Here is a 25,175-nt window from a genome sequence, read left to right as displayed (position 1 = left end):
ATATTAACCATTGAATATCAACCTTTGGGGTTATCGAGCTCTGTGGGATTCTCTAGGAATTGGTTTGATCTGACACGAGGAAATAAGGCCTGGCTTTGAATCTTTCTGACCATTAGTAATACAAATGCACAGCGCTGTCAGTAAAGAGCTCTGCCAGTATTGTCACTGCAATATCAATTCTTTTTTGGAAGAAATGTAGCTTTTTTATTCTTTTTGTTTCATTTATGTAAGTCTATGGTCCAAATTATTAGTGTTAGGAAATCTTTGGTTTGTCTTGAATAAAGCAGAAAGCAAGCTGGGCTGTACATTTGGCAGCACATATATATGGTTTTAATTTAGGGTTGTAAATTAAAAGAGCCAGACTGATTTATTGTAAATCAGAAGTCAAGTATTGGCTTTTATATATCATGGGACATGTATTCCTCAAAGGAATAATGACTTGCTTTCCTGTTGGCCTTGCACGATTTGCATTTCACTGGAAATGTATAAACTTAGCCACAGCAAAAGTAAATATTTTTGCTCAGAAGAGTGTTTCCAAACCTGTCCTTTGGATAAGGGCTCAAGGAATTGTCGAAAGAAATGTTAGAGACACGAAAATGTGACACAAAAGATACTTTATGCAGTGGGGTTTCTTTCAAGTGTCTGTTATCTGTCCAGTGCATCATGTCCTGGTGTGTCCTAAGGTACATGGGTCACGCTGAATTTCATGTCCAAACTGCTGCTCGTGGGATTGAAGGGAGGCAGGGATGTGCAAATGTTCTTGGCAAGTCAAATCCCCATGGTTTTGTCAGGACTGTCCAGCAAACAGGCTGAAGAAGCCATTTGGAAACCCTTGAGCCCATGGGCAGGAATGTGCTGACCCTGACTGAGCCCCCAGGCTGGGAGTGCCCCCCGGGCTTGGCAGGAACTTGGAAAACGTTTGTGTGAACCCTTTAAACAGACCTGATCCCACCACAGGAGCTCCCGTGAGAGCAGAGGAGAGCTGAATCTCTGCCAATGGAGAAAACCAGAGAGAGCAAAATCTGTCAGAAATAACAGCTACTGGAGATTCCCATCCTGCCTGAGGGCTCTCCCCCAGTTTCTGGGACATGAACAGTCTGACCTTTGGCATTTGCACTTCCCCAAGTTCCACCACTGTGAATTGAATTGCTTTTGTAAACTTAAATACATGTGTGAGATTAGTTACTAACTCCAGTCATCAATTCAGGAAAGTTAACACACTAAAAAGTAACAGGCAAAATGTGTTTTAACCCTTCTCTAGCCTGAGTTCACAAGTAGTTGAATTCACTGACAGAATACAGTGGGTGTTCATGAATTAAAAACAATTAAATCATATTAAATAGGGTCAAATATCTGAGAGCTTCCAGAGACCACTTGCAGTGTAAGTTATGCAATATTTGTTGCATATCTTTTCACATGAGGTTCTAGTGCTGGGGTACAAATACCTGGTCATGTATTTTGGGAGGTGTTAAGGGCTGCAGCAGGACGGACACGATTTTTGTCATTCTGAGCAGTTTTAGCCTGTCATCATTTGGGCTTGGAATTTGTTCCATGGAATGCTGAAGCATTAAACATCTGGGTTTTCCTTCAGCAAGGTGTGGCTATCCATAGGAATGCTGACTTGGGAAGGGGGGTTTTGATTATCAAGGCTGTTTCTTAACCTTGTTATCAATGGAAGTTACAACTCCGTGGATAAAGGAAGCTGTGACATAAGGAACGTACAAAATGTGGAGCACAGGTTGTTTTAATCACAGAAGTGTTCAACTTGTTTCAACAGATAAGGAAATATTTGTGAATCTTTTTTTTTAATAGCACATTGTTATAATACTTTACATATACACTGTACAATAATTCTTTTGTATCCAAGACTTTCATACAGAAAAAAAAAAAAAATAGTTCTATAAAACATTCCGTAGTTCATTGGAAAGATTTGGAATAAAACACGGGGAGCTCTTAATCTGCAGGTTATCAAACAGGGGGCAAAATTCTGGCAATTCTTTTGTTCTTGTACATTCATATTGGCAAAAAGGAACCTGTTATGCCTTGGAGGACACAGGGGAGCATTGCCAGCCCTCTGTGCAAAGCATAACAGAGCAGAGCAGGTACCTCCAGGAGGTTTGTCCCTCGTCCTGCACGAGTGCCAACCCCACAGACTCTTTACAGGACAACTGGTGTTTGTTTCTAAGCAACAGATACATGAGACCATGGCAGTTCAAAGCTGTGAGCGTGCAGGGTCGGATGGAATGAGCCTCCAAGGGTTTGTTTGTTTTGTTTTTTTAGGAAGTGAGCCCTTCAAGGTTCGCTGATGTCGATGAATTCCTTCTCGGGGGGAGGCCCCCCTCGGTACCAGCTGCAGGTGCCGTCACTCCTCTTGATGCAGGCGTAGTGCTTGGCCTGGTGCCCGTAGAGCTTCCTCTCGATCAGCCAGTCTGTCCACAGGCACTCGTTGGGGGCCGTGATGGAGCAGGGCACCATGTAGCACGTGGTGATCTGGGGGCAAAGAGCTCGGTCAGCACCCTGCAGCTTCCTTTGGAGCGGGGTTTACGCTCAAAAATGCGACTGAACGGCGCAGGAGGGAGCAGGCATTGCTCTGCTCTGCACTCACCTTGCAGCCACAGCCCATCTGGTACCTCTGGTTCAGGCTCTTCTTCTGAGACAAGGATAGATCATCCCACGGCTCGATGTAGTTGCACAAATGGATGAGCACTTTGCCGTCACTTAAAATCTGGCCTGCGGCATGGAAAACACAAAAAAAGCAAGGCAATAAAAATGTTTTCTAAACATTGGAACAGGAGTGTAAGAAGACCTCAAGTTTTTAACTAATTGCACCAAATTAGTCATACTTAAAACATTTTTTGGAATTAATTTAATTATAACTGAGAGAATACTCTTCTGATTGCATGCTGGGTAGATGTAAAAGATTGAAGAAGGGTATTTTTCAAAAGATGTTGATAATCTCCCTGCCAGAGGTGCATGTGAATGCAATGCTATGTTAAACTGGATTTTAGGACTCTCTGGAAAAATCTGTGGTTACATTGAAGCCCAGACCTGCAGACACACAGGCACGTGTTGGCTCATTATGCATGTTTGCATTCCTGGGAAAATCAGTACTGTTGGTTTGAATTGAATAATAATGGCAAGTACTGAATCAAAATTCCTTCTCTTTATTAATTATATCATCATTGACCTTCACTTCCTTTGGAACTGCTCTAAGATTGCTGGAGGAAGGATGGAAAGCATGTAAGACCACGCTATAACTGCAGCTGAACACAATTTTTACATCCCATTGTGTTTGCATTTAGTAGACAAATGCATTCCTTTTTAGCATATTTTAGCAAATTCACTCTAAGCAGTTACTTCTGGCTTTCCAGGAACACTAACTGTGTTTCATTTTACCTGTAAGAAGATACTGCTTTTTGTTGTTGGCTTCTAGTTTCACTCCACAGAGTGATGAATCAAAAGGGGTGTAGACATACTGGACATCCTTGAGCTTTTCAAATCCTTTAAACATCTGAAAATGATCAGAAACAGAGAGTCAGTAGTGGAAAACAAGCATGAAAAAACAGTTACAAACAAGAGCTGGAAGAGGTACAGGGCATCTCTTTAAAGAAGGCTCCAAAGTCTGAATTAATATGAGAAAGCACCAACAATTGGAATTTTTTCTCCACTTAATGAAACACATCCAATAATTTTAGGAGGAAATTAGGTAGGTCTTCATTTTTTAAATGATAGCTTTTAAAATGTGCTTTTTCAGTGCATTTAATGGCTTGCTAAAACTTTCTCTTCAATTTATATTCTACTGGCATCTTCCCTTTGAGGAGCAATGCAGAGACAGCATTCACCCCAAGCAAAATGCAAATATTTCTCGGTGTATTCACGTGGGGAATTTTCTCTTGACCTCTGTGGTTGTTGGGATCTCCAGGGACACCTAACACGCTGAAGAACTGAGCATTTTCTGAGCATTGTTCTCATGTTTGGTCACTAAAGCAAAGTAGTTTTCCATATCCAAAATTCTCACCAATGGGACCTTCTCAAATAACTGCTGGAAAACTTGATCCAGCCCTTAGGATTTACACCCTGCAGCCCCAAAATGGAGAGATTTGGGATCAGCACAGTTTTCAGACTGGCTGCCCCTTAACCAGCAGTTTCAACCCCGAAAAGAAATCTTAAATGAGCCATTAGAAGATCCAAACAGGCTTGGCTGTGTCCAAACACAGCGAGGAGGGAGCAGAAGGTGCTGCTCAGCCTCAGAGTGGCTGTCATCACCTCGTGTGCCACCACCAGCCCGGTGACATCATGCCACGTGTTGACAGCTGGGGACAATGGCAGGGGCTCACAGCTCTCCCAGTCGCAGCTGGTGTCACTGGAAAATGTGTTTGTGTTCCTCAAGCCCTCCCAGGAGATTTAAATAGTACAGGCCACTAGAAAATACACTGTAATGTGTTGGTTTTTCTGAAGACTTGTTTATGGAGGGGGGAAAAAAGCCAACGTTGCTGTCACCGCGCTGCCGATCCAAAAATATTAGATGGGGTTTGAAATACTTCAGAGAAAAAAACAAACAGGCCCAGCCAGAGCAAAACACAAACCAAACTGGCACCCTGTCCAAAGCAGCAGTGGAAATCACAGAAAACCTCCGTAATGATGAGGAAAATGTGTCTGGGACAGGGCCACCACGTGAGCTCTGCACGTGTCCTCTGCCTCAAGCTCTCTCCACATTCAGAAACCTTCAGGAGATTGTAGGGAACAGCTTTTCCATGGATGTCTCAGCCCTTGATCTCAAATTTGGGGGCTTTATGCAGACAACACACCTTGATTTAGCTATAAAACCCCCTAAATATGCATAGCAATGCATAATAGAGATTTAGTTAATATTTAAATGAGTTTGGTGTTTGTTTTGTTGCAGGTATTTTGCTTGCTTGGTTGGGGTTTTTTTGAAATTCCTGCCTGACTTATCTCTGGTTTTGACCTATATAATTGTTACAGCATTTCTAAAGATTATAATCTTGTGCTTAACTCAGTAAATCATATTTAATCTTCTCAATCATATCCTCCCATCTCCTAAAAGCGTGGATTTTTCTCCATAAAGGGATAAGGTGGTTGGATTTGGTACTGCATGGTCCGTGTACACCTGAGCTCCTGGTGAGACTTTACTGAAGCAGGGAAACAAGGTGAGGATTTGGGGGATAGAGAGATGTGAACCTGCTCCTAAAGTCTGTATGGACACTGTCCCTGTCCTCCTGAGGGGTGTAACCAGCACCAACACATGTCTTGGCTTTAAGATTTGAGAAGGAGTATGATGACCAAGTCAGTTACAAAAATATTGTGGAGAAATATTCAATTTCACGTAAATCATATATTCTCTCTTTAGTATCATGCTGTAAATATTGCAAGAAAAGAACAATAGTGGAAAACATTTATGGCTTCTTGACATGCCAACCCACCCCTATAAAATGAATAACCCTGTTGTCAACATTTTTTTATTTCTAAAAATGAATACCAAAATAATATCCAATATTTCCATCTAGAGTAGCAACGTTTTAATGCTAAGCCTAATGCACTGGATTTAAAATCAGAGAGACAGAATTAAAGCCATCCACATTAATGGAACAGCTCAACAACCCTGAGAGCAACAGAGCAGAGAAACAGCACAGACTGCTGTTACAGTCCCATACAACCTCCAAAGGCTCGGTGTTCCCTTTCCAAGAGAGGAGAATTGATGAGGGAAATGTGAGTATCTGAGTGGCCCAAAAACACTCCCCAAAATTCACACAGAGGTGATAATCGTGGATGAATTGTACAGCTCCAAGGGGATGATTGGGCAGTCTGTTCTTGCCTGCTGTGTTACACAAAGCACATTCCTGGCCTGTCCCCCACCCCGCGCCTGCTCCTGCACTGGGCTGTCCAGAGCCCCGTGGTCAGAGCCACTGGACATCCACAGGACCCTTCAGTTTGTAGGACTGCAGGGCACCAGGAGGAATCACCAGTAGTGCTTGGGAGAAGGTCAGAACAGCGAGCAGAGAATATTCTCCCCCTGCACACACACACCGAGGAGTTAAATTCTTTCAAACGCTGCCGCCTGAGGTGAGCCATGGTGTGACCAAGCTGCTGCTCTGGGCTCAGTTACTCAGCAAACAGAGTCATTGGCCAGCAGCTTTAATTTTTACCTCTGTGCACCTACCAATTAGATCCTTGGGATGTCACAGCTTGCCTCCCCCTCTGTCACTCCTGTGGGGTTTATCAGGCACAGTCGCCTTGCTGGGTTTATTCTGGTGCCACACTGGGTGCACAGGTGAACCCCCACAGAGGGTGGGCGGGTCACAGAGCTCCTGTTTTCCAGCCAAAATCCTTCCCTTCCCAAAATCCCTCCCTCCCTGGAGCAGAGAGCTGGGTCCTGAAGCCCCTCTGCTCAGATGGAAGGATTTGAGGGCTGGGGGCTGTCACTGTTGTTAGTCTAAGCCTGTGTGTGATGGTGTAGAGCATCTTTCGTTAAAAACCACATCTCTGCTTTGTCCAGGCCTGGCTGACTTGCCCTCTGAACTGGGCTGGAATTAAACAAACATCTCTTACTGCTGCCTGAGTTCTGAACAGGCCTCCACTGGTGAAAATTAGGGAGAAACTCCAAAGCAGCTGCCATACACAAATATATTTCAGAGATTTCACACAGAGATTCTTGTGCTGGTGCTGAAGAATGGGATTACAGACTGAAAATAATCACTCAGATTAGACTTCTCATTCTTCTTGTTTGTGCTGAGGTAGAAGATGATTTGCATTCCTATCAAGTCACCGAAGTGTTGCAGAGTAGCAGCAGAACATTAAAGTGCCAGTGGGAGGAAAGGGAATTCTGTGGCATTGATGTACTTATTTCTGTAAAGAAACACTTGAATATATCCTTAATATTTAAGAAGACAGAAATTGGCAGATGGTGAAGAGCTTTGGGGTTCGTTTTAGCAAGGTAGAGACTGGCTTGTAGACGTTGCTGTAAAACCTTAACAGAAATCATGTGTGATAACCATCCTTATGAAGACTTTGGGTTATTCTTGTTTACCACAGATTTTTCCTACTTAAACTCCTGTGAGGGGGTTGTATCAGTGGATACAATATGAATGACTGAATTTTCTTTTGAAAGCATGTAGCCATTCATAATGATCTTGACTGCTCCCAGTAAATGAAAATATTATACGCTATTCATAGTTTATGGCTTATAGTTTGTATTTTAAATGTAAATATTAAAAAATAATATTCAGTGAAAAATAAGAGATGAAACCACCTAGAAAAACAACCAACTAACCAAATCAAACCACCTGTGCACACTCACACATTTTAATTTAGAGAGATTACTTCTTGTGTATTCCAGAAAAAGGTAAACCATGATCATTTGAACATCAGCCAGAGTTTGACAGTGACTTAAATGGGATCAAGATATATATTCTTAAAATGTATTAATGAAAGTATCTCCTTATTGGAGCTGAACAAATAGTGGAAAAATCCTGTGAGATTCTGGATATGTGCCTTTGGGTGTTTGCTTCCCCAGTAACACTCATACAAGTGGATTTTTGTTTATGTGAGTGTGAGGGAAGGACTCCTGCCCTGCAAATATCCCTGTTCACAACAAACACAGGGTTTGCTCTCCCAGCTGGAAATGCTCCCCTCTGTTTGGAAAGTTTGGATCATCCAGAGCTGCCACAGCATCAGAGCACAGGTGATCAGGAATCCTCCAAAACCAGATGTACTGACACCACTCACAGGCTAAAGCACATTTTTTGGAACCTTCATAAATTATCAATAACAAAATTTCTCATCAAAATATCATTATTTAGCAAAAACCACCTGGATGTCAGAACAGCTTTCTTTTCTTTTCTTTTTTTCATCCCTCCTTTGGTTTATTCTGTGTATTTCATCTGGGTCTAACTGTGGAGGCAGCTGGAGCAGCTTTTCCAGCTTCCCAGCACTTTGGGCTAAATTATTTCGGGCTGAAATATGCAGAGGTTATCAGCATTGAACTTCAAAAAAGCTGAGTGATTCCATGTACCTTTATTTGTTTGATTTCATACCGGATCATTTTGTGGGTATCAAGGGGATCATCACTGGCAGGAACCACCTTTTCACTGGATATTTTTGCTCGGATCACTGGAAGAGAGAGAGAGATTGAAATGCAAATGAGCAGATGCCCAATTTTATGGGCAAAAGTGAAAATTACATTGATAGATTTCAGCATTGTTTTGACACTTCAGCTACAAGCAGATTTTAAAGATTTTACCATAAGAACACCAGCTGAGCTCCTGAAAACAAAAGCAAGTGGGCTGTCTGTGATGTAAATCTGAATTCCCAAGAATCTGGAAACCACTCAGTTTTGATAAAAACTGTCCATCAAAATCTCTGGAAGACTTGAATCCCATAAAATTTGACAAAATACCTATCATTATCATCAGTGAGCAGAGGAAAGGGACACTGCTGTTGATGACAGAATTGCTGATCAAATAAACACACTTGAGGCATCACCCTGAAAGCCTGGGCCAGGCAAGATGAAAGCATTGATTTCATGCCTGAAATCAGAAGAAAAGTCTTATATTCACTTTTCTGAGCCTTGACAGGGCACACCATTAGTTGTGTTAACCTGGAGAAATCAGTGCTCCCTGTTTGGATGCACTTAATTTATTTCCTGTTCTTTAATCAAGGAAAGTAGGAGATTTTCTGGAAGAAGAAATGGATTCTTCCCCCCTCTCTTTGTTTGAGGCATCTCTGCTGTATGTGATGTTTAAAATGTACTACAGCTCTGGCACAGTGGTTCTAAGAATATGGTACGTGGCCAAAATTCCTCTGGGGATTTTTATCCCCCCAAATCAGTGAGAACCCCAGGTTTGCTCCATTCTGCATGGCCACTGCTACAGCTCCTGGGTTAGAACAGTCTGTGCCTGTGGAGAGACACTGGCAAAGGCCAGAGCAGAGGAAAGTTTTGTGACATCAAAATCACATTTCCTCCCCAAAACCCCCTCATATCTTTGCTAGATTGACCTGGTTTTTATCACAGTAAACATCATAGTTAAAGAAAAGGAATAGGAAACCCAGCCGGGTAGAGGTCAGTCCCACCTCACCCTGGGCAATTCCCATTTCCTCACTAATTAGCAGAGCAAACCAGATGGAATAACCAACGTGATGCAGATGCCTGCAGCTTCCAAGCTCCAGCCTCTATCTCTTGGCACCATGTTCCCTCCTCCTGAGCCATTTAAACCCTTTTTGAGGAGCATTTTAGACTTATTGGGAGGAAAGGGTTCTTTTAAGTACAAGCAGCAAATTCCTCATTTCACGTGGTAAGTGGCAGCATCTCTTTAATCATCTGCAGATGTGAGCAATCCCACAAATTAACTGTGTGTCTGCAGTGCTCTGGTCTCCTTCCAGGGGAAAAGTGGTGTGGATCGTGTGTGCTCTACACTGCTGGCAGGCACAAATTAGGATTGTGTTGTGTTGTTTTGAGGTGCTCTCCTTTTCATCATTACTTCCTAAAAAAAAAAAGGGGTTTTCTCATTAAAGAGTCTGTTCAATTCTGAGGGAAAGGGCTGAGAAAACAACATTATTCTCTCAGAACCATAACATGGTTTATATGCAGTAAATCTTTTCCTGCCTACTCAATGTAGGAGAATTGAAACTACTTTCCCCCTTGTGTTTAATGTTGCAATGTTGTGCATTTCTGTATTTTTATGAAATTCGACTTGTTAGCACAGGAGAAGAATGTTATAGATGACCCCTGATAGCTCCAGAGGTCTCCGTGGAGTTGTGCAAGGCTGAAAGTGTAATGTCCTGGGGTTCATCATGAAGAGACCCTTTTAGCGCGTGTGGAGAAGAGAATGAGAACTATTTTTGTGTTGTGTGTGTTTCATTCATTTGTTTGTTTGCAAGAAAGCTTCCAGACAGCAAAGGAGGGCAAATTGAGATTTTCTTGGGTTTTTTTAACAGTAAAAAAGTTTTATTGTCTACATTTTTAGCTATTTGGGTTTTACCCTTCTATTCTCCTGAAACCTATTCTCTCTCTATTACCCTTCTATTCTCCTTTTACCCTTCTATTCTCCTGAAACTCAAACACACAGAGATCTTTTGGGGCCTTTTCATCCCTCGAGTTTCTCTTTTTTTTTTTATCTGTGCATTAATATTTTTTTGCAATCAGTGTCGTCTAGCTGTCTCCTCAAACCTCTGATTCATGTGGTTGCTTCTGTTTTTAACCACAAGCACTTCCTGCAGGAGCATTCCTGGGCCCGGCCATCTCCCTCTCCTCACTCGTGGTTCAGGGGTGGTTGGGGCTCAGGATTCCTCCGAGTCTGCACTTCTTTTCAGGACACGGTTTCAAGTGTTCCACGGCTGGCTTGGCCTCTCAGTGTGAGTGAGAACAGCCTCTGGTTGTTCAGTAATAATGTCATTTTATCTGTCAGGCAGTTATTGCTTCCTTATGAGGAATTTGCATATATGGAATACACATGCCCAGACTTCGTGTTCCAGTGCCAGTAATTCCGAATGCCTCCGATTCGTTCTGCACTCAAAATACAGACTTCAGTATTTCAGTAGGAGCATGGAGCTTTTCTGTGGGACTCAGCTTTGATAAAATGCAACTTTTTTGTCCCCACTTTGCAGCTGGAGGTTGTCTCTGGTGACTGAAGTGAAAGGAAATGAATTCGAGCTACAGGAGGACCATGCTCGGCCCTTGGGCACTCAGGGTTAGAAATGTGTTCAGAAGATATTTACTCCTCCTTTCCTGAATAACAGGGAACCTCTCCCAACCATTTGTACATCAGCAGAAGATCATTTTAACCGGGTAAAAGACAGAACATATCGAGTTTATCATTTGATACCTTTGTGTTTATACAGTCAGGAGAAAAGTGAGGGGTTTGTACCACACAAGAGTGTTTCTATGCAATAAAGGGTAGAAAGTTAGGCATTAACAGCATCTTTCCCAAACCTGGGTGATCTCCTTCTGGAACTAGCTGCACTGATTAATACCCCTAAATAAACTGTGCCATCACCTTGTGTGTTAGAGGTTTTTGTGATGGTGAGGAACTATTTTACTGAGGGCACATTTCCTTCTACTGGGTAAATTCCCTGCCAACAGATTGATTCTACCCCACCACAGTGACAAAAGCCATGAAATATGAAGGGAGAGAAGACACAAAGAGCTGAGCAGTCACTGCAGGGCCCATTCCAAGGCACAGATATGGATGGAATCCGGATAAACCAAATCCTTGAGCTCTGTCCACTGAAATTCACATATTCCCTGAAATTTGTGTCCTTTTTAGACTCTGAGTTATTTCTAAGTTCTAAGAAAAAGAACTTATGTATTATGTATAAATCCTTATGTGCATTCTTGTTTTAAATATATAAATATCAAAATACAGAAATATAGAAATATGAAAATGTATAAATAGACAAATATATAAATATATATAAATATAAAAATAATATATAAATAATATACGAATATGCAAATATATAAATATAAAAATATGTAAATATATAAATATAGAATATCTAAAAATATAAAAATATATAAATATATAAATACATAAATTTATATGCATATTGAGGAAGAATCTCTTTCAGTTGTGCCTGCAGTTCACTACAGCTTTTTTACAGACTACACCACAGCTCTGTGAATAGAAATATGATCTCCATCTCCTCTCAAGAAATCCTCATCCTCTCAAGAAATCAGGAAAGTTTAGCTCCTGTCTCACAAGTTTATAATCAGAATCAGCTCTGCTACAAAAACCTTGAAACAAGACCTCAATAACCTCGGTTGACAGGAAAAGATGTAAGCTACTGAAAAGTTATGATAATAACTCATGAAGCTCTGCTTTTCTCTTCTATTTTATAGCCTCAATTTAGCCCTTCCATTTAATTACCTAAAATAAAAGGAGCAGTTTTTGAGCACTTCTTCCTGCCTGTCTCTTTAATGTCTGACACTTCAGCCAAGCTGCTGAAAGATGTTCTTGCTCTCAGAGGGACAAGGAATAAATGGCACAAGGAATAAATGGCACAAGGAGAGGGACCTAAATAAAAGCGTGTGGCTGTTACACAGTTGGGCTGGCATCCTAAATGTAGAGAAAAAGCACCCAAAAAGTGCTTTTCTGAAACACCATGTCAGTCAGAGGGTGTGGTATGAAATGCAGCATAGCTATGGACACAGAATCTGGATTTGCATCATTTTGAAGGCCCTTATATTCCAATTAACTTCTCCATATACAAATCTGTCCTTTCACCTAAATGGAAGCACTTTCATACACAACATGCAGATGTTTCTGCTGTAAGATTAATTTGAATTTCTATTATCTATCTATCATCTATCAGAACTTTTTTTCCTCTTTGGGGTGCAGGAGCTTAAAACTTGCTCCATAAACGTCTCCAATTCCTAGAAGATCACACCCAGAATTTTGGTAAAAGGAAAATCCCACAGTGACAACTGCTGGAGCCCCAACCACAGAGACCTCGAGTTTATGGAAACTCAGTTCAAAAACTCTTCTTGTCCAAAAGTGATGGGTTTTGGGGGGTGGGGGAGAAGAGGGCTTTGCTTTCCTCAGAAGTGTATATGTAGACTTCTTTTTCCTCAAAAGAAGTTATTGAAAGAGGATTTTGCCTCATTGCAACACTTTTGTGAGCTCCAACGCTGTTTTACAAATCCAAAGGAACCCCAGTGCCCCAGACATGGCAATCATTCCTGTTCCATTGGCCCTTTTCTTGTTCCATTGCACTGCAGCCCTTCCCATCCCAGGCTACTCAAACGTCCCAGGCTGGGACATGGCACCGACGTGTCTTGGGTTTATACACTGAAAGAATTTGTCAAAAGAACGTGCAAAAGAGTCCACATTGGGGGTTTGGAGCTGTGAAGGTCAAGTTTCCAGGTCCAGTGGTTTAGAATAACAGAATTCAGAAAAATAGAATAATGGAATAGAATTTAGAATATTAGAATAATATTAGAATAATATGAGAATAATATTAGAATAAAGCAGGAAAGAGCTGCACTGGCTCTGGGCTCTGCAGGCCAGGTGGCAGTGGCTGTCCCTGTCCCTGGGGTCACAGGCTGGGGTTACTTCCAGGTGTGTTGTTTTTCTTTTATTCTGCCTGCTTAACTGGCTGTAGCAAAATAGAAATGCATTCCCAGTTCACCTGTGGCAGTCTTGACAACTTTACACCGCCTGGTAAAGATGTGTCTGTCTGTTTTTAAGGTCTCATTTAACTGTTTTTCTACAGTTTATTATTTTAGACATGTATTTTTTTTTACTTTCTACATTTATTATTTTATATGTCCTAGTTTATTTTGTAGTCACGTAAGGGAAGTTCCCAGAACTGCTGCTTTAGCTAATCAATGGTGTAATACTGATGATTTTCATTTGAGTATTGGGATAGACCACTTAGAAATACCCCAGTGCAGTGCTGGTGCCACAGGATTTTTTCCCAGCCAGAACAAAACCCAGCCAAGGGTTTTCCATTAAGAAATTTTCTCAACCAAAGGATGGTGATTTCCTTCAGGGTTTACTGTGGGATTAAGAAAGAAGGGGTTTTATTAACACCCTGTCACTGCAAGTGCTCAAATTTGTACTCTGTAAGAGAAGATGGGGGACAAGGGGGATAATGAGATTTTCAGCAGTGCCCATCTTCAGTTTGGGCAGTGAATGAATTCAGAGGGTTCAGCAGGAGACCAGAGAGGAAGCTGGAAATCCCAGGAAGGGACTGGAATTCCTTCCTCCCCTCACCAGAGCTGCTCCAGGGGGAATGTCGGTGTGCAGCCTGGCCAGCAAACACCACTGCAGCTCAGATTTGCCTCCAGCTGAAGTCAGGCATCTGGAACTGGCCAGGAATTTAAATGTGAACAACCAGAAAGCAAAATAACTTCAAGTTTGTGAGCAGAACCCCATCTATGCAGTCACCTAAAGCCCAGTTATGGTAAAATAATGCAAGGAGTCCAAGAAAAACTCTGGAGAGGGGGTGTGACCACATTGTTTCATCGACCTTCTTTGTGTCTGGAGGCCATAGAAGCTGAACCCCATCTATTATGGCCCACTCTTGGTCTCTTGGAGGAGAATAATGGCAAGAAATGCTATCAGAGCTGCCAAGGAACACAGTCAGGAACACTTGGGTTTCAGGAGTACACAGACATGACAAAAAATATTCTTTAGATAGGAAACTAGACATCTGAGACACTGAACTTTTCTTGCAGAGAGGGAACAGAGTCAGCAGGAAAGGAGAATGAATAATCAACCTCAAAAGAAAGAGAAATCTGCACAGAACTTGTCACCACAGACCAAAATCAATGAACCCCCTTAAAGTGATGCTGCACTGCACAGAAAAGGTAGAACAGGTATCTTGGCTAGAATTCCAAATTAAACATGGTCTGTTGGCTGCTGATTTAAATTGCCCACAAAACCTCTAACTTGTGCAAGAGGTCGTAAGAGTTTTTCTCTGTAATTTAGAGCAACTGTCCCATCTGCCCAGCATTGCCACTCTCCCTTTCTCTGCCCTCGTTTAACTAAACATGCTGGATTGTTCAGCTGTGTCAGGGATTTTCTTGCCACATTTGTTTATGGTAAAGCTTTGATTCTCACCAATGAAGAGAGCGAATTAACTCGCTTAAATATTCATGTACACAGAAAATATTAAAATTTCTCGGAATACGCATGAGAGGAAGAAAGAAGCATTGGTAACTCTGATTGTAACTCTGATTGAAGCTCACAGGTATCACCAATGCTGCCAAAAGGAGGCAAAAATTATTGACTGATTGGCATAAAATAATGTTGGAAAAGGAGTAATTTAATACCCAGCGTGTACCTTTACATACACACTGATGTTTTTAAAGCAGCTTATTTTAGAGATAATTTTGGGGAGAATTAAGGGTTTGTTTTCTTTGTGTTCCAGTATTTGATCTGCACATGTTGGCTTCCAACAGGAGTGGCAGTGGTGCTGTGTCAGTCATTTGAAATCTCTGGGAATGTCTGTGTGCATTCCATACATCCCTGGGAGCAGGGACCTTTTCTGCCACGAGCAACCATCCCTGCCAGTGCCACCAGGGTGATGTTTTGGCTCAATAAGTGGCCCTTAACCTGAACTGTTTAAAACCTTTCCAAAGCAAGTCCCTGGACAGCAAATATTCTGGTTTTTTCTGCCCATGTGGAAGGATTTGCCAACTACACTCTCATGAAGATGCCAATATTTTTTATCCTGTTCCCACTCATTTTTCTCTAGTTTGAGTCCAAAAGAAAAGGCTCTGCTGGTGCTGTAACTCCATTTCACATATTTTGAGGTGATCTGTATTGCATAAGAAAGGTTTGTACTCTGAGTTTGCAGAAGCTCTCCTACTTCTCACTGTTTCAGGTATCTGCTTTTCAACTTGGTGGCTTGTGAATCCTTATCTTTATTTACAATAAGCAGCCTGAGCTGAACTCAGGCAACTCTCACTTTTGCAGATTAACTCCTATTTAATTGCATCTTTCAGAATCTGCTTGTTATGAATTTACTGGGGTGCTTCCAGTCAGATCCAGACCTCTGCCATGGGTGTCCAAGTGCTTTACCTCCAACTGGCTTTGCTGGGAGCGTTTAATCAACACTTGCTGGCCACCATCACCACCTCTGGAGATAGTTCAAAATATCCATTTGGATATGGATAAACCATCTGGTTTTTAATTCTTATCCAGAAGATTCCCAGTCTTGGGGCAGGGGTAGGCTGGAAGTGGAGTCTGGGTGCTGGATGAGGACTGATGTGTGTCAGGATGGTTCAGGCAGTGTTTTTGGGAGGTCACAAATGACTCCTAGATCCCCACTGGAGCGCTGCCAAACTATTGGTGGTACTGTCAGGCTGGGGATGAGGTGGATACAACACACTGCCATGAGAAAAAATCTGGGAAACCTTTCCAGTGGTTCCTGTCACAGCCTTGGAGTGCAGGTGTCCCACACAGGCTTTGCCTTTGATGCTTTCAACATCCAGGACCCACTCTTTTGCAGTGTTGTTTCTGAATTATTGCACAGCTTTGAATAGTTTCAGACTCCAGCAGAGAGAGAGATGTTTACTTCAGGATCTGCTGAGGTGCTACTTCATCCTGACTCTTTCAGGAGTGGAAACCTAAGATTAAACCCCTACGTTTTTATTTCTCTTTTGAGAACCAGCCCCTGTTGAATGTTCTTTGAATTATTTTTAAACAGCTGAAAAAGAACAAATGTGTCTGGCAAATGTCTCATCTATCAATTAACCTTTCAACAGGATGGAGCAGCAAACAGTAGCTTCATTTCCAATCTGTAACTCAACTCAGATGTTTGGGGCTGTGGGACAAGCTCAGTTCTAGATGCAAACACAGTGAGCAGCAGCAAAGCTGGCCCAATACTGAGTGAGTGGGAAAAAATCTTCTCCTCTGGGTTTGCAGGATAGATTTCTTACCTGTAAGTCTACATTGTCACTTGACCCAAAGTCAAGGAATCTTTAGTTCAGAAGATGTTTCTGCTAGTTGGGATCTAAAGGCAGTTTTATTTTTCCTGCTCTGTATTTTTGTTTCCTGATATTCCATCCATAAATGCTCATAGCCAACTGTAAAGTAACTGAATCATCAGCACAGTAATCAGCTGAACCACGGTTCTGAAATCATGAGAAAGAAAAATAGTGGAGCTTTGTGGACTATTTGGACACAGTTGTTTTGGATCTGTAAACACAGAGCTTGTTGAAGAATTTAACTGTACCTGTAGCAGGATTTTCCCTTTATTCTATGGAAAGCAATGTATGGAAGAGCATTTCCAAGTCTTGGTGATGCTTCCAGTTGCATAAGAAAAGGGTGGTGAGATAATCCTATCTGTACGTGAGAAATCAAAGCCTTACAGTGAAGTTCGTGACTTGGACTAAAACTCCCCAGAAACTTTTGAAGAGTGAAAACCCCATGAATACCCTCAAAGTTAAGCAGGTACCAAGGATTTTTTAAATTACCTTGTGATATGGGTATGAATTTGCAGTGCATTATTTCCCAGTGTAAATGCTTTGCAGAATTTGGTTTCTCTGTAGGGTTTTATTTACACAGAACTGTTCTAGTCTGCATCCAAACTGCATTTCCCGTTCAGGCATCCAGGTCTATGTTTAAGCTCATTAGGACTCTCAGGTAGGTCAGGATTTTGTGCATCTCTGTGTTTTTGGCTCAGGATGCAAAAATTCCTCGTGTTGAAGGCAGGAGTTGATCGGGTTTGGCTTCCTTGTTAAACCAGAAGATTATGTGGGTTTAATTTTTTTTTAAATTTAGAAGAATACATTCAATTTATGACGGTGAGGTTTTAAAATCTCACTTTTATAAACATTCAAATAGAAGAGGCGAGTGTATTTTTAACGGAAGTGTGGGATTCTTTTAACTTAAATATCACCTAAAAACTGCTCTGATTTCCTAATGTTGTTCAAGGTCAGCTTTATTTTCCTGCACTGTTTTCACAGCTGCTCCTCATGTTACCAGAAACATTTCTCTCTGCTTCACAAGCCTCAGATACCACATCATTTGACTGGTAATCAACATCTGCCTAATTTCAGCTGAAGAATAACACCCTCTTTATGCTCCAAAGACTGCAGAACAACATGCATGATGTTATTGTGGATTTCCATTCATGGGGACAAGGCCCTTCCTCGGGGCGGAAGAAACCCCACATTGCTGAGATACTTTTTAATGAGAGAGTTTGGGATTAAAGTTGGCACATTAATAGGATTAAGAGCTTGGCAGTCTTTCATGTTCTCTGTTTTATATTATTTAATCTTTGTTTCTAAGCCTTAGTTTTGTTCTCCGCTCGGTGTGTGTAGAATGTTGTTTTTGAAGTGATGGGGTTTAGTTTCCCAGAATTACAACAAATGCTTTTAAATAAAAGTTACTCAGCTTTTTAGTTTTCTTCTCCTGAATTTAGAGCACACTCAGCCACAAGTTGGGATTACTGAGTTACTTCTAAGTCAGGCAACCAGCACAATTCTCCTGAAATTTCATTCTGCTACACAATAGCCAGCTCTGGGTTTTTGGGTTTTTTTCACTAAAGCTAAATTATGTTACAGTTTTCAGCTCTGTTGTAATTGACAGGAATGTTGTGCTCAGTGTGTTTGGCTCCTTAAAATCCCGTCCTGTTGTTCAGTTTTGTGATGCCACCTCATTTTACAGCTACGACTTTGAAGTGTTGGGAACACTGCCATGAAAATCCAGCGAGCAAAGGGAAGGAGAACGACTGGGTTTGCCCAGAGTGAGCCCCATTTCCGTGCTGAAATGGCAGGATTCTGAACACCACTCATCTACAGAATACTGGAAATAATTTCTTAGAGTTGCATGAGATTGGCAGTGTGATTCAAGTCTTGAATTCAGCGCTGAAAAGTAACTTAGGACACTAACTTTACATGGATTTCTTAAGTTCTCAAAGTGTTTGCTCCCATCCTAAACCCTCAAGTAGACATAGGGTTATTTGTAGGTCTTATTCAGGTCTTATTCTCCCTATTCCCAAACAGGAATTCCAGGCTCGATCCTAGGAAGCTGTTTCACTGATATTTTAGTGACATTTATTTTCACTGTTCAGCTGCAAAAGGAAGGACTCACTGCTCTTCCCACAGTGGCATTCCAGGAATTCATTGAATGGGAATACCGAGGTGCTTCACTGGACCTTCAGGTACAAACACACAGAATTGTAATCAGTGAGTGACACCACAGCATTCCTGCAGCCAGAGCAGCCAGGTTTCTTAGGATTTTTGCATTTTTTAAAGCTGTTTGAAGTTTCAGGCTGTGATTCCAAGCAATTTATATGTACTGCCATAATTCCTGAATTGCCATCTGTGGGCATTTTTATCAGTGATGGGCCTTTGCAGGGTGCCAGGTATTTTTTCTTCTCTCTAAATGCATCAGCAGCTACTTTAAACTAAACAACTTCTTAGAATTCATGCTGTCCAGTTTATTAAAAATTTTATTTGAAAGTGCTATTAATATGTATAAAAGTATTCATGAAAGACAGTAAGAAAAATTAATTTGTATTTATTTTGTACTTAAAGAAACCTGTCCCCTTCTCTGTAACTGAGTTTGACGGGCACTGTACAGCCAAGATAGGTTGAAATGTCTATTTCTCAATAATTTTTGTTAATGAACCTAACATTTGTCATCTAACTACAGGGAAGAGTGATTGTTAGTGATTCCAACCTCCCAACACTGCTTCCTGAGCACTGGTGGGACACACAGGACTGGAATTCTGCTTTCCTCAGCCCCTTGCTGAGGAAAAGGCAGAGACTTGCCTCATTTCCAGCCCCTCTGCATTAAACCTCCCACCATGAGTTTTGAGATCAGGATCATTTTAGCTTGTTTTAGGGGGATTCATTGGTTATGGGTTCTGGAGATGTAACTGGCAGCATTCTCCCCCAGTGGCACCAATGCTGCCTCCCCACTTCCTTTCCACAAAAATCCTTGCAGGAACCTTGCTCAGGTGCAGAGCTTTGCCTGGTTTTGGGACAGAGCTGGAACAGCAGCAGCCCAGTACAGCATTTCTGCCATTCAATTCCCAATTCTTGGAGCAGAAACTCAGCTTCCACTCCTGTGTGTGAGCCCTGAGGAATGGTGGCTGCATGTTCTTTCCTGGTCGGTGACAAGTGGCTCTGGAAATGTGCATTATTGGCACTGGTTTGCACCCTAGGGCAAGGAGGGGTTGTAAAGCAGTGGGATCTGCCTCTGCTTGGCAGGGCAGGAAGAGAAATGCAGATCATGAGTTTTCCATGCTCTGGGGAGGTCCAAAAAGCTGTAGGAATTCCAGGATTGCCCATGAGCCCAGGTCAGAGGGTATCTGGAAGCATTGCCCAGGGCGCTTCCAGGCGCTGTCTTGCCCAAGCAACAGCATCAGGAGCCCGGATTTTTAATAGGATTCATAAAAACCTTCCCAGAAAGCCAAGGTTTGTCATACCACAGCCCTTTGGGGTGGCTGTCACTGCTGGTATGGACACTGTGTCCCCAAGGACATGAAGGGCAATGACATCACTGCTAAATTTGGTGCCAAAGCTCTCCTGAAGGGAGGACATGCAGTGACCAGACCTGCCCAGTGCCACTGCTCACTGTGAATAGAACAAAGCAGAGTAACAATAAAACATTTCATTTCACTGTTCACCTTTCCTCTCCTCCCTTGGAAGAAGCACCGTCCCCATTTCCAATACATTCCCCAACCCTGATTTTTCCCATCAGGCAAAAATTACTGCCCACCTAATAATGTACAAATTAATCCATTCCAGCACAAAACTGGATTTTATAGAGCAGAGAGGCAAAACTGTGGGACACTGAGCCATGAAAGTTTTCATTTGAAATTCAATAATAAAGAAACAGCATATTGTGACTTTCTCCCAGAGGAGCTGACTCTGAAAACTTAATTCTGGCATATTCAAAGCAAGTTTTTACTGTTATGTTTAAATGTGATTAAAATTTAATATATCATCTGGCACATCTTTACAATGCTTGATCTCAGTGATCTTGGGAGATTTTAACGGGCTGAAAAGGCTGCCAAGCTCCAGCTGTAATGTTTCCATCCTATTCTGAAATGTGCCACTCTTCTCCAAAGCTGCAGAACTGTTTTCTGAAGCTATATTATATATATTTGTATGCAAGACCTGTTAGTCATCGCTGCTCAGCAAAAATATAATTCTCAATATATTCTTAAGAAAAAACGACAATAAGATGGTTGAAATCAAAAAGAATACAAAAAAATTTGAGGGGAGCTGGTGTTACACAGCTAAGAAATGTGAAGGGTTTACATATTTGTCCTACTGTCCAAAAAATAGCCCAAGGGGAAAAAACAGCATGAATTTAAAGTGCCAGACTTTAGAAAGGAATCAGTGCTGTCCGTACCCCATTTCTGTCTCCAGATTGCCTGATTTGAAGTGCACACTGGTTTAGAACTGAGGCCAGGAAGACAAATTCAGTGGCAAAAGGGAAATCTGTTATCTTGGCACTATCTGGTAAACTCAATTGCATCCATGTTTCTCTCCAAAGAAAGGCAATTATCCAAAGGGTTTTTGTGTATTGGCTTGGCACTCCAGGGCCTCACTACTGAATTTGTTATCCAGCACCTCCTTCCCACATTTTTGTGAGGAGAAAACCTGGGCAATGTGGTCAGCACTGATAATTAGCACGGACATCCTGTCTAATTAAACCTCTCCATTCCCAGGGAAAGTCCTGTGGGAAAGCAGAGGTGTTCTCTGGGGGCTGAAGGAATTCAGCACATGTTAGGAAGGCCCCGGCACCATTTAGAGGAGCACAAGAGGGATGTATCTCTGGTTTTTTGTAAAAAGCATGTATCTCATGGTGCCAGGCCCTTCCTGCTGAGTTACCTCACCCTGGAGTGAAATTTCAAACTACTGAGAAGCTCATGAAAATTTCTCATATCAGTACAAAATCACATCCTCTGAAGGCTCTGTGGGAAGATGAACAAACCCAAGGTCAGATAAACGGCAGGACTGGCACAGCACTCCTGATTTACCCTGGCAAATCCCACGGCTCTTCCCATGGTGTCCAACCCTTAACACCTGCAGGGCTCTCCACTCATCCCTGATTTCAGCTGAGGCGGGACCAGGAGCTCTCCCTGACTCTTATCACTATCAGGTTGCTCAGGTTCTGTGCTACCTGTGGGCATTTAGAGCCACGAAAACTTCCTGGCAGTGAAAGACAAAGTGTCCCAGCACCAATCATCTTAACAAAAGCCAAAGCCAAAGAGCTCGTCCCAGACGTCATTAATTTCTCTGCTTGTTTTCCCTTGGATCTCTCAAAAATGCTGTTGCTGGGGGGCTTTGCACATTCAATTAGAGGTTCAGGTAATGTCAATTCAATCCCCCCACTTCCATCACAGTCATGCTGAAGGAAATTGCAAATGTTACATTTACACCGTGGCTGAAGGACGCGTGATGGTCGGCAGCTCCATGAGCGAGCCCGAGACTTTATCTCTGGCTTTTCCCTGGGGTTTTGGGTCCCAGCATCTTTATTTTAACAAGATGTGCTGGGAAATACTGCAAGGAAATCCTCGGCCGTGTTTGTGGGTGCAGAGGATGAATTCAATAACTGAAGAACTGGAGCAGTCTCAGCAAAGGGCTGGCACCAGGGTGGCCCTGAGGCCACAGGTGTGTCCCCAAGGCACAGCCCCAATTCCCAGGGGAAGGGCAGTGCCTGGCCAGGGCTCCAGCCCGGGGTGCCCCTTCCCGCCGGGCACAGCTCCTCTCCTGGGCACAAAGGCTGCTGGCACCGGCCTGGGGGAGCTGCCTCTGCCAAGCAGAGTTTCCTCTCACACAGGACAGGCAGCTCCACTCCAGCTCCTCCAAAGGGGTTTTGCTCGGTTTATGCAAAATATTGTGGCCAAAGCATATCCAGTAATTGAGCCACAAATGCTTTGAGCAGGTTTTATGTGTGTGTCTATGCAAATGCACACACAGAAATATGTATACATTCATATGAAGAATTCCCTTCATCTCCCATTTTATAATATACAGAAATGGTATTTTAAAATTATAGTGAACAAAGGGATCCTTGACACAAACATTCCTCAGCCAAAAGAGGAAGTTTACTTAGATAGGAATATTTATAGGAGTGAGAGCCTGAGCATCAGGTCCAAACATTGTAACATAAAACTATCTTCAGCTTTTAAATAAAAAGTAGTGTGATATAGTTCCTATTTGCAAAATATATCTAAGAATTGAGTAAATATGAATTTATATCATCAGAATGGCTTCCCTAAGGAAGGCAGCCCATAATGAATATTTTGAGTTTCCTTTATATGGTAAAATTGTTAATTTTGGAAAATATTTACGTCAAGTCTGTTGAGAAGCTGTCACAAATGCACAGGCATGCAGCAGGCTGCAGCAGTTAAATGTACACGTATTTAGTTGTAGCACAGCTTTTCTTTCCTCTCGCTCCTTGAACACCCCCAAGCGTGTGATGCCTGGTGGAGGTACCTCCATGAAGGAGATTGCTTAACACGGGCAGATTAAAAACCAATTTAACTGATGGCCACAAACAGAGCTTAGAGTTTGTCATGGCCACAAAGATTTTCTGTCACGGCATAAAAGCAATGAATCAGTATGCAGAAGGGATTGCCTGCCCCATAGAGATGCTAATTCTGTGACACTTTGGAAACTCATGTTCTACATTTACTGTTCACACCCGATGGAAGCCAACCAGCCTTAGCCTGAGCTAATGAAATCAAAAGGCTGCAAAATGTCACATTTTCGCAAAATGTCCCATTTTCTCATCCCCGTGCAGCCTAACTTTGGGATCTTTAGGCTCTTTCTGTAAGTTATTTGACAACCACGGTGCTGCCTGGCTGTCATGAGGCACAGTTGTCCCAAAACCGGAAAGTCACATTCACACAGAGCTGCTGTAGCCAGTTTATCTGCAGAAAATAAAGGGCCTATCAGTTTCCTGCTCCAGATGACAGAAAACCGCAAGAATAAATTAAAGAAAGTATAGAATAGCAGAACGAAGATCAAAAGTTTCAGCAAGTTAGCATTGGGGACTTACATTTTGTGGTCCTTTGGTTTTGAGTTGGTTTTTTTTTCCCTGAAGTGCTACAAATGCACAGTTTAGACATTGCAGGCATATTTAGATAGGAAACTTCATATATAGCAGACACTGCTAACAGCAGATATTTGAAAGCTCAGGTATTCTCTAAGTTAGGACCTAATACAAAAATATATAAAAGAGGGTAAGAGTAGCGAGAAAGCCGCTCTCTAACACAGCAATCCCAGCCATTTATAACCACGAAACATTCCGGCAGCGCGCGGGAAGCGGAGCGGCTCCTGGCACCCATTCCCCTGCGAAAGGGCTGCGCAGAAGAGCTTCCAGCAGCCCATTTCCCCGCACCCCTCGCTGCCAAAGGGCCCCGCGGAGCCGCGGGCGGACTCACCGAGCGCAGCATCGCACAGCAGCTGCTGCGGGTGCGCGGGCGCGCAGCTGCAGCCGGACACGGCCGCGGGCAGCGCCGCCAGCGCCAGCGCCAGCACCAGCGCTGCCGCCCGGCTCCCGGGGCTCCCGGGGGTCCCGCTGCCCGCTCGGCTCATGCTCCACACGGGGAAAGGCTCTCCTGGCGCTGCGCGGTGCCCGCTGCGCTGGCCCGGCCGCTCCGCGCTGTCGCTCCGCGCTCGCTGCGATGCTCGCGGTGATGCTCGCTCCGAGCGCCGCCGGGGCTCACTGGCTCCAAACTGCCCTGACATGGGACCCTCTTATTTATGGCCCCGGCGCCAAGTCCCGGCTCCGCCTTCCCGCAGTTAAAAGCTCATTTATTGGTGACATCGGCCCGGGGTACCTCGGCCGGCAGCGCGGGAGTGGAAATGTTAATCGCCAAAAGCCTTCAAAAAACCAGCTTTTACGAGGATCTGAAGCTGATTTTCTGACCGTTTTATCTCGTTCGAGTAAGTTTGCGTCCACTTTGGATTTAAAAGCCAGCCCTGCGATCTGATTTTGGGCAAGTAAACAAAGCTGTCCTGTTTTAGGCTCCGTTTGCATTCGCAGCCCCCGATCTTCCCCGGCGCTTCTGGGCATTTTCCTGAACTGCCGTCCCTGTTCGCAGGCTGGACAGAACTTCATTCATGAAAAGGAAACCTCTCAATGCTCTGCTTGTGAGCCTCCAACAATCGCTGGTTACAGGGAATAATGAATTACAAATAAAAGCTGCAATAAAAAGCATTTTAAAAAAAATAATTTCATCACAGATTTAGTTTGAAACAGCAAGGAAAAATATCCCAGTGGTGTGTTTTGGAGGCACGGCTCTTTCCCTGCATTCCTTATTAATGCAAATCCTGCTCAGCACAGATCTGTGCCTGTATTTCCTGGCTGATGTTGTACGTGGAATACACACAGAAAGGCAGAGTTCAGGAATCCTTTCCACCTTCAGAGCTTTGGTTGCTGTGGCGATCTGGATGTGTGTAACCTGTGAGCACCCTCTGTTTATAAAGAAAAACGTTTCATGAGGAGGCAACCCGAGGTTTGATTAGAGAGTAGTAAAGAACATCTCTGGATTGACGTGCAGGACAGGGCTGCTTAAACAACTCTGGGTTTTGTCACAGCCCAAATCAAGCCTAGGAATTGAAAATTCGTTAACATGACCTGAACCATTCCAATCCACGCTCATGAAAATGTATTTTGTTGAGGCTGAGATTTAAGTGTTCCCAAAGTAGCTTGTTACCTTTAGAGAGATGTGTACAT

The 25,175-nt window shown here is 42.8% G+C and overlaps 2 protein-coding genes across 2 annotated transcripts in view; one reads left to right on the top strand and one right to left on the bottom strand.

The window, feature by feature from the left end:
• The window catches only part of SYN2 (synapsin II), a 153,387-nt gene that overhangs the window by 78,211 nt on the left and 50,001 nt on the right, over positions 1-25,175 (top strand). The window lies entirely within an intron of this gene.
• TIMP4 (TIMP metallopeptidase inhibitor 4) lies at positions 1,727-24,199 on the bottom strand. Its single transcript, XM_039558753.1, has 5 exons — positions 23,878-24,199; positions 8,030-8,127; positions 3,397-3,511; positions 2,606-2,730; positions 1,727-2,490 (listed from the first exon to the last, which is right to left on the bottom strand). The coding sequence occupies exons 1-5, from the start codon at positions 24,182-24,184 to the stop codon at positions 2,293-2,295; spliced, it is 843 nt and encodes a 280-aa protein (XP_039414687.1). The 5' UTR covers positions 24,185-24,199; the 3' UTR covers positions 1,727-2,292.

Source organism: Corvus cornix, chromosome 12, assembly GCF_000738735.6.
Source record: "Corvus cornix cornix isolate S_Up_H32 chromosome 12, ASM73873v5, whole genome shotgun sequence".
NCBI lineage: Eukaryota > Metazoa > Chordata > Aves > Passeriformes > Corvidae > Corvus > Corvus cornix.
The sequence above is the reverse complement of the archived record's forward strand: the minus strand, read 5'-3'. Positions and strand labels throughout refer to the sequence as shown.

What these genes read in the sequence shown, in the direction of transcription:
- TIMP4 (XM_039558753.1), bottom strand. Translation starts at nt 24,184, where the DNA reads ATGTCAGGGCAGTTTGGAGCCAGTGAGCCCCGGCGGCGCTCGGAGCGA. An exon ending in GCTGTGCGATGCTGCGCTCG is followed by an intron (nt 8,128 to 23,877) that starts GTGAGTCCGCCC and finishes TCTCTCTTCCAG; the next exon opens with TGATCCGAGCAAAAATATCC. An exon ending in ATGAAATCAAACAAATAAAG is followed by an intron (nt 3,512 to 8,029) that starts GTACATGGAATC and finishes GATCATTTTCAG; the next exon opens with ATGTTTAAAGGATTTGAAAA.